The sequence below is a fragment of the Amblyomma mixtum genome, chromosome 4 (assembly GCF_055824585.1).
Source record: "Amblyomma mixtum isolate Tamu chromosome 4, ASM5582458v1, whole genome shotgun sequence".
NCBI classification, from domain to species: domain Eukaryota; kingdom Metazoa; phylum Arthropoda; class Arachnida; order Ixodida; family Ixodidae; genus Amblyomma; species Amblyomma mixtum.
The window spans coordinates 11,687,954-11,697,243 of NC_143015.1; the positions used below are offsets into that span (position 1 = coordinate 11,687,954).

Below are 9,290 nucleotides of genomic sequence, written 5' to 3' on the forward strand. Positions count from 1 at the left end.
AATTTCCAAAGTTTCTTCGGTAATTTTTATTTGTATTTCAGGTCTGACTAGAAAGGTTAATTAAGCTAATTGGTCAATTAACTATACTCAGTCGCACTTGGAGCATCAGTATACCATCGCTTTAATTGGTTGCATGGTTACTAGCCAACATACAATTGGCCCCGTTTGAAATTCCCGCACTGTGACGTCACTCCCATTTCGACCAATTGAAAAGTGTGACATTTCTAGCCAAACTCCTGCCACGGCCGGTCTCGACTCGCTCGCTCGCTCTCTCTGAACGGCCTGCGCGTGAGGGACAGCTGCTACCTATCACCTAGCGGGTTGTTCAAGATCGTCCGTCGCAGGTCCTGGGCAACCTGGCAAAGCTTATTTCCCTTCGGGCTGGCTCGGATGTAGCCCCACTCCGGATCAGGAGAATAGGCAACATTGAGGAGCGTCTTGACTCCTTCACCAATGACTTGCGGGGTTTCCAGACCCAGGTAATAGGCATGTTTAAACAGCTCAATGCTATGCTAGAGGTTAGATTGCATCCCGTAGTCGGCCAAGAGCCGATGTTGGTGAACCTAGTGCCTCACCATGGCCCCTCGCCAGCAAATTGAGGTTCGGCAGTGGAACTGCAGGGGCTTCCGTCGCAAGCGGGGGAACCTGCAGTCGCACATACAAAATCTGGATAGTAAGCCGGACATTATAGCTTTGCAGGAGGCTAGCGGCTCGGTCAAATTACCGGGATTTAAGACATTTACACCACCAGAGATTTATCGAAGGGGCGTATCGAGCGTCTTCACGGCCGTGTTAGTCCATCGCAACACCACAGTGATTCAGCATACCATAGATAGCAGCAGGGAGGACTACGTCCTGCTGGAGATTTTGCCCAAAAGAAAGGACGATAAGAGTCTATTTGTTCTTAATGTATACTCTTCGCCAAAAGATAAGGGGGTGGGCTTGCCAGACCTCCTGATAAAGACGCAACGACGAGCGGCGAGGTCTCAACTCATCGTGGTGGGAGATTTCAATGCGCCTCATCCGGAGTGGGGCTACATCCGAGCCAGCCCGAAGGAAAATAGGCTTTGGCAGGTTGCCCAGGACCTGCGATGTACGATCTTGAACAACCCGCTAGATCATACCAGGATAGGCAGCAGCGTGAGCATAGACACCTCTCCAGACCTCACATCTGTGAATGGTATCAGGGATGCAAAGTGGGTAAACAGGGGACAGCCACTGGGAAGTGATCACCATATCCTTTGAAAAATGTAGCGCGAAAAACGAGACACAGAAAAAGTGAAGAAAGGACACGAGCTTCCTTAGGCGTTCAAGAAGGTGTCTACAACTACTGCAGCAACGATTAACTCATCTTTTTCAAGCGTAGTAGTCCTTGGCCGTCCACTGCGCTCAGCATCGGAAATTCTGCCGTGTTCGTCCCTGTATGCTCTAAGAATACGGCTCACCGCTGTTCTTGTCCTTCCGGTACGGCGACAGATTTCACGCTGAGGGACGCCTTCTATGCCCAGTCGCACGATCCGCCTTCTTTCCTCGATTGGAATCCTTGGTGGCATTCCTGCGAAGTACCGAGGCCGATGCAACCGGTCTCGGTTTTATGCGTTCTGCGGTTTCCCGTTATCCAATGGTGAACCTGGATTGAATGTTCGCATTTTACTTTTATCAACGTTATAGGCCAGAGCCTTTACAGTGCGCGCTGCTATCCTGATAATATTCTGTCTGGTCATTGGTCACTGAGGGACCACTGAACCTATATATAAAACCGAGAACGGTTGCATCGGCCTCGGTACTTCGCAGGAATGCCAGCAAGGATTCCAATCTAGGAAAGAAGGCGGATCGTGCGACTGGGCATAGAAGGCGTCCCTCAGCTTGAAATCTGTCGCCGTACCGGAAGGACAAGAACAGCGGTGAGCCGTATTCTTAGAGCATACAGGGACGAACGCGGCAAAATTTCGGATGCTGAGAGCAGTGAACAGCCAAGGAGTACTACGCTTGAAGAAGATGAGTTAATCGTTGGTGCAGTAGTTGTAGACCCCTTCTTGAACGCCAGGGAGGTTCGTGACGAACTTGGGATGAGCTCCTCCTGCGACAGAGACGCGCCTCAGCAGTCGGGAAGAGCGGACGTGTCTCACGTCGGCTCCGCCGAATTTTATGATCCTTTCCCGAAGCATTTGCCGAAGCGCTGCGACACCATCTGGCTACACTTCCAGAACAACGAGGAGACCACCCACCCTTGTTCAGGTGGGAGCGTTTTCTCAAATCCTTCGAGAATTTGAAGACCAAGCGGATCGCGCGAGTTGCTAAGCCTAACAGTTAGGCCACGACTCAGCTGCCCGCCGCGGCTCCGCGGTCAAATTCTGCCGCAAACCATGACGACCCTGATGGGATACGACCCGGAGGGGATGCAGATTGTCACCATGCCGCAGGCGAAAACCCCAGTTTTCGACAAGGTTACGGAGGTGATTATCCAACACAAAGTAGAAGAGTGGGAACGCGCATCAGCCCGTGACAACCACTCGGAACGGCAAAAAGGTCGAACGCCAGATGGACGCGTCACCGCGGTAGGGGATACGCCGCTGCAGCAGACGCCCCGCACGCAAGTCAAGCGTTGGAAGCCTCCTCCGCAGCCGCGTCTGGACAAGCAAGATGCAGTGATCATAATCAAACCTAAAGGAACGCTGGATCTCAGCAAATTCAGGGGAAGCAACGCGGTCGGAAACGCCTTGCACATTGCTGCTGGCGTCGACAAGGGCTCAGCCGAGCTCAGCGTTTGGCCCATATGGGAACAGAACATCATCGTCGTCGGGGTGCGAGACGCCCAAATAATCAGAAAGATCCTGGCAATTCACGAAATTCAGCTTGGGGACAAGACACAGGCAGTGTACTCCTACCTCCGCCCCTCCGACGACACTTGCAAAGGAGTAATACAAGTGGACCCGAGGGTTTCCAACGAAGACATCACGAACGCGCTGCGCTCCCCGGACGCACCAGTGGTGAGCGTGAGAAAATTAGGTTCCTCCAACGTGGCTGCCATCACGTTTGAAGGAAGAAAGGTTCCGTTTCACGTCTTCTACTACGGTGAAGCGGTTCCAGTACGCCTATACAAGAAAACAACGCCAGCCTGCGCACTGTGCGGGAAACTTGGACACCGGGCGGATGTTTGCCCTTGCCCTTCGAAGTCAAGATGTCCGCAGTGCGGTCAGCAAGATGTTCCAGAATCCCACGACTGCCAACCCAAGTGCACGGTCTGCGAAGGTCCACATCCCATGGGGTCGAATCAGTGCAAGTACAAGTACCGAACATCACAAAAAACCGAGCCCAAGACAGGAGAAGTCAACCACCGGTCAAGATCCAGGCTTCAGAACCGGTCCGGCAGCAGAGGTCCATCGAGCAGCGGGGACCGACTGACCCACCAGGACCAGTCCAGCAACAACTCAGCACCACCCGGCTCACGCTCTTCAAGCAATGGACCTGGGACTACTGATAATGTGTCGCACAACAACGGCAGTCGTCCAGCCGAGAAGACAACAGGACCCCATAACAAGGAGCAGCGCAACGGCAGCAAGGTGAGCTGGGCAGATGTAGCTGCCTCCTCCCCCGAAGTGTTGGCTTACAAACGACTTAAAGCAGAGATTGAACAACTAAAATCAGAAAATAGCACATTGAAACAGCAGTTAGTCATCGCAGTCAATCCAAACAACACATTACCTCCATCGACGCAACAGGCATGTCCGATGGAAGAAGATAGGGCAGAGCTACACCCTCCGTCTCCACACCAGTTAGATTCTAGCACCCCCGAGAGGCAAGCAACTACACCAGACGCACCCCACCAGGCACCAACTCCGCAGGCACCACCATCGCAGGCACTAAAGCAGCAATGTACAGAGCACCCCCAAACCCAGGAACGCATCACTCGCTTGGAAAAAACAATTCAAGACCTCATTGAAAATAAATTACAAATTATGATCGAGACTACAATCAAAAGTATGTTCGAATCAGTTATTAAACCCATAATGGAAAACCTCGAACCAGTTTTAATAAGTATGCAATCGCAGGAGATCAGAATTGACCGCAAACTTCAGGAATTATCAGATGTTTCTCACAACAGGGGCACAAAGCTGCAGGGTAAAATGGGAACTCGTCGTCTGCCAAGCACTCAGCCAGATCTACAACCTGAGGGCGCACCACATGATGAGGCGCAAGTTTCTAGTGTTCAGCATGGCTCCACAACGTAGACATAAACTTACTATCCTACAGTGGAACTGCAGGGGACTAAAACGGAAGAGGGAAACATTACAGCAATACATAGACTCTCATCCCGATACGCCGCAAATAATAGCCCTGTAAGAAGTGAATATGGAGGCTAAGATCAGAGGATACTCAACACATCAAACAAATCCCTCGACATGCATCTTGGTCCACAAATCATGAACGGCAATCACTGTAGACCTTAATCTAGACAGCGACATTGAATATACCTTCATAAAAATACTGCCACAGCACAGAAACAGCAAGAGCACCTATATACTCAATATATATAGTCGCCCCAAACAGCACCGCGTAGCCTTCGACGTGATCTTTCTTAAAGCCCTAAGAGAAGCCCAAAAAGCTCCCCTAGCTATAGTTGGCGACTTTAATGCTTCTAGCCCCCTATGGGGATACCCCAGGGAAGACACGAAAGGCAGAAAACTAGCATCCGCCATCGCTGACATGGCCCTGACCCTACTCACGGACCCGCAGCACCCGACGCGAGTCGGCACCAGCGTAACGCGGGATACTTCTCCCGACCTCACGCTCGTCCGCAATGCCCGCAACTATGAATGGCTCAATACAGGAGAGACCCTAGGCAGCGATCACTACGTGCTGCAGACCATCTTCGAAAGCAACAAGCACAGCAAACCACGAGGGCAAGCCAGAATTACAGACTGGGAGACATTCAGAAAGGACACCAAACTAACCACATCCGAACAAATAACCAGCTGCGAAGATTGGGCGGCTTCCATTCTCGACCTTAAAGAAAAGCTCACAAAGTCTCTTGCCACCACGGAGGACCACCTAGCTGTTGACAACCACCTCCTACACCTTTGGGAAGCAAGACGTAGTCTTATAAAACGGTGGAAAAAACAGACACAATCGGAAACTAAGACTTCGAATAGCCAAGCTTACTATTCAAGCAGACCAATACGCATGGGACCTCGCTCGCACCAATTGGCTAACGAAGTGCGAATCCCTCAAAGGCCGCCTAGACACCAAGGCTACATGGAACCTTCTGCGATGCCTAATTGACCCTCCGAAAGCGAAGAGTGAGCAACACAGAAATTTGCATCGAGCCCTACACAGCTTTCAAGGCACAGATCAAGAACTCGTGGATGAACTGACGCGTCGCTATATCTGCACCGCGCGAGACCCACAACCCTACAATAAGGAGTACCGTGGGGAACCGAACGAAGACCTAGACAGAGATTTCACTTCAGAGGAAATCATTGCAGCACTAGCAGATATGCGCCGAGGCACAGCCCCGGGACAAGACAAAATTACTGTCGGACTTCTGGCCAACCTCGGCACGGTGGTGGTGGTGGTGAAAAACTTTAATCGAAGAGAGCTTGAGGGTTAAAAAAAAAACCCTCCTGCATGGTCGGTATCCTTAGTCCGGGACACCGCATGACGAGGCCCCGTCTCGTGCCCGCTTGACCAGAGCCCTTTGGGACTCCAGTGTGGAGCAGTTGAGGAGGGCAGTCTCCCATGCCTCTCGGGTGGGGGTGGGGGAGGGGGGAAGGTGAGGATTCTGAGAACATGCCCACACCATGTGAAAGATATCGCAGATCTCTCCACAGTGCGGGCAGCGCCCATCTGTGTTCGGATCGAAGTGTTTTGCTATTGCAGGACAGAGAAGGGTTCCTGTCTGCAGGCGCCGCAGAGTTCGCTCCTCCGCCTTACTCAGCCCCTTGGCAGGTGCCGGGTAGAGATGGTGGCTGTCGCAATAATAAATTAGGATTTCGCGGAACCGCAGAAGCGGTTTATGAGCTTCTGAGCCATGAGAGCTAGGATGAGGAGCCCGGTGTGTGAGCGCTCGGGCGGCCGCATCAGCGGCCTCATTGCCTCGTAGACCCTGGTGGCCAGGAGCCCAGATCACTTTTGTGCGAGTTGGATCGGCGAGAGCGCGTCTTAGAATTTGCGAGGCAAGAGGTGATATTTCGCCTGCAAGATAATGTTCATAGGCCCGGCGAGAGTCTGTGATAACCGTTTTCGATTTTGGATCGGCGGCAGCGAGAGCTATTGCGACTTCCTCCGCTCGTGTTGAATTTGGGGCCCGAAAAGATAGCCCATCGACATTCATTCTCCGGTGGACTACGGCAGCCGTGAAGAATCCCGCGGGCGACGGCCCTGTGATGTCAACGTAATAGACGCCCTCTTTATAGCCATATTGCCTCTCAAGCGTGCGAACCCGCGCTTGTCGTCTGCCTTCATGTGAAGCCATGTCCATGTTACGCGGGAGCGGACCGACCAAGAGTATGTGGCGCCACAGCACCGGGATGTTTTCCGTCCCCTCTGGTATGCATGTGTGTTGGATGTGTCGGCACGGAGGCTCTGCAGCAACTCACGGATTACATAAACGAATGTTGGCGTACCGGCACCATTCCACAAGCATGGAAAACAGCCAATGTACACTTTATTCCCAAACCCGGCAAGAAAATCAGCATCGAAAACCTGCGCCCCATATCCCTCACGTCGTGCGCAGGCAAACTCATGGAAAAGGCAGTCCACACCCGTCTCTCCAATTATCTTGAGGACAATGAGCTACTGCCACACACGATGTTTGGATTCCGGGCACACTTGTCCACCCATGATGTGCTTCTGCAAATCAAACGTGAAGTCATTGATCCCGCACGCACAAACAGTAACCGAGCGCTTCTAACACTTGACCTCAAGGGAGCGTTTGACAATGTCAAACACTCCACAATCCTCAACAACCTCCACAGCATGAACTGTGGACAGCGAGCCTACTCGTACATCTGCGATTTCCTTACGGACAGAACCGTCAACATCAGCACCGGCTCAAAACACACAACGCAAGTGAAGATGGGCACGAGAGGCACTCCGCAAGGGGCAGTACTATCCCCACTTCTCTTCAACATTGCACTCCTAAATCTCCCACCTCTTCTCAATCAGGTACAGGGCATACGCCACGCCCTGTACGCTGATGATATAACCATCTGGACAACCACGGGAAGTATGGGAATGATTGAAGAACAACTACAAACCGCGGCGACAACAGTTAAAAATTATGCCCGGGCGTGTGGACTAACGTGCTCTCCCGAAAAATCCGAACTGATAGTCTTCCGTCAACGCAAGAATCAAGACACCATCAATATCCGCGTAGACAACTCACCCATCAAGGAAGTTCAGACCATGAAGATACTGGGTCTGTACATAAATAACAGCGGCAACAACCTTCTTGCCCTCCAGAAACTACGACTCGTGAGCGAGCAAGTCGCCAGGATGATCGCCAGGATGATCGCCAGGATAACGACGCGCAAATCGGGGATGCGAGAAGACGATACTCTGCGACTGGTGCAGGCTTTCGTTGTAAGCCGCGTCGTCTACGTAGCGCCCTACCTCCGCCTTAAGAAGCGTGACATCAAAAACCTCGACATCATAATCAGAACTGCCTACAAGAAGGCCCTGGGACTCCCTCTTGCGACATCCACGGACCGGCTCTTGCGACTGGGTGTGCACAACACGATCGATGAGCTGATAGAGGCACACCTTACGGCGCAGGTGGTACGGCTCTCCACAACTCGAACTGGCCGACAAGTCCTGAGTGATTTAAACATCAATTGCCCCCGACAGCTAGACACCAAAACCGACATCCCAGCCTCATGGAGAGGACAACTCAAGGCAGCTCCACTACCCAGGAATATGCACCCTGATTTTCACCAGTCAAGACGACAAGCACGAGCCGAAGCCATGAAAAGACACTACGGCGGGCGCGAGGGCGTGTTCTATGTCGATGCTGCGGGTCCCGAGCATGGAATGACGGCCGTTTCGGTAGTGCACCAAAATACAACAGTCGACGGACTAGTACTGGCTAGCCAGGACATACTGGCTGCGGAAGAAGTGGCGATTGTTCTAGCTGCAACACACACTAGCGCAATATACATTCTCACAGATTCACAGACAGCGTATCGCAATTACCTCAGGGGCAGGGTCGCACCGCTAGCAGCTAAAATCCTGCAAGATAGCTACATCCGTGGCTACCAACCCACACACAAACACTTAATATGGGTACCAGGTCACCAGGGCATCCCAGGGAACGAGAGCGCACATGCCTCAGCCCGAGCATTTCTCCCCCGGGCACCCAGTGCGGATGCCGTGGAACCTCCTACACCACTACTAACTTACAATGACATACTTCAGCACTTAAGATTATCCCGTCGGGTCTACCCTCCGCCGGCTAAGACACTAGATAAAGGGGAGGAACAACACCTCCGAAAGCTACAGACCAACACTTACAACAACCCACGAAGACTACATGCCATAGACCCGGAGTCATTTGACTCACAATGCAAATTCTGCGGGAAGAAGGCGGACCTGTACCATGTGGTATGGGCCTGCCAACGAAATCAGGCGATCACTGTTAATAACCAGCCAACGCAGGAGGGGTGGGAGGCAGCTCTGTCCAGCTCGGACGAAAAGAGTCAAAAGCAACTCATCGAAAGAGCCCGGACAGCAGCCTACGCCAATGGGGTTCCGGACTGAGAGCTCCAACCACGGCTACAACCTCCTAAACCATTTCATTAAAATATTTTCACCACCACCTCCTGCGACACCATTAGATCCAGGAGGCGAGAAGCAGGTCTAATGAACTGCGTTGCAGCTCAGAAGGCGTACTTCATAAGAAACCAGAGAGAAGAGAGACTCAGTTTCGCCAGAGCCTTCCTGCAGTGGTCTCCAGAGGAGTGGCGGGATGTGATTTTCTCGGATGAGTCCACATTCTGCACGCGCTGGGACCAGCAGCAACGTGTGTGGCGCCCGCTTAACAGCAGCGCCCGCTCAACACAACACTGGTTTCGTCACATACAAGTACGAGCCAGTGAAGTGTAAATATGTTTTCTCCTTGCTTGTATCTTCCTTTGTGTTTTTAATTGTTACAAAAAGTTAACCTCTCCAGAAGTGTCCTCTTGCAATGTCATTGGGCAATTCGAATCTGCAAGACGTCAAGCATCCTTTATCAATCATCATCAACCCAATTTCCCTCTACAAGATTAACAGCGGACATCAACAGGCGCAGT

At 52.1% G+C, this 9,290-nt stretch overlaps 1 protein-coding gene across 2 annotated transcripts; it reads left to right on the plus strand.

Annotated features, from left to right (window-relative positions):
* Nucleotides 1-2,083: 2,083 nt before the first annotated feature.
* On the plus strand, nt 2,084-8,810 carry LOC149345703 (uncharacterized). 2 transcript variants are annotated; one of them, XM_089586207.1, is made up of 2 exons: nt 2,084-5,566; nt 6,583-8,810. In XM_089586207.1, the coding sequence occupies exon 1, from the start codon at nt 2,367-2,369 to the stop codon at nt 4,230-4,232; it is 1,866 nt and encodes a 621-aa protein (XP_089442333.1). In that variant the 5' UTR covers nt 2,084-2,366; the 3' UTR covers nt 4,233-5,566; nt 6,583-8,810. The 2 variants fall into 2 exon arrangements, with proteins under 2 accessions (XP_089442333.1, XP_089442332.1); XM_089586206.1 differs by having other exon boundaries at nt 4,319-5,566.
* The last annotated feature ends 480 nt before the right edge of the window (nt 8,811-9,290 follow it).

Excerpts from the sequence above, each read along its gene's own strand:
- LOC149345703 (XM_089586206.1), top strand. The coding sequence starts at position 5,498 with ATGCGCCGAGGCACAGCCCCGGGACAAGACAAAATTACTGTCGGACTT. Across the intron at positions 5,567-6,582 it reads TGGCCAACCTCGGCACGGTG|GCTCTGCAGCAACTCACGGA; the intron begins GTGGTGGTGGTG and ends GTCGGCACGGAG.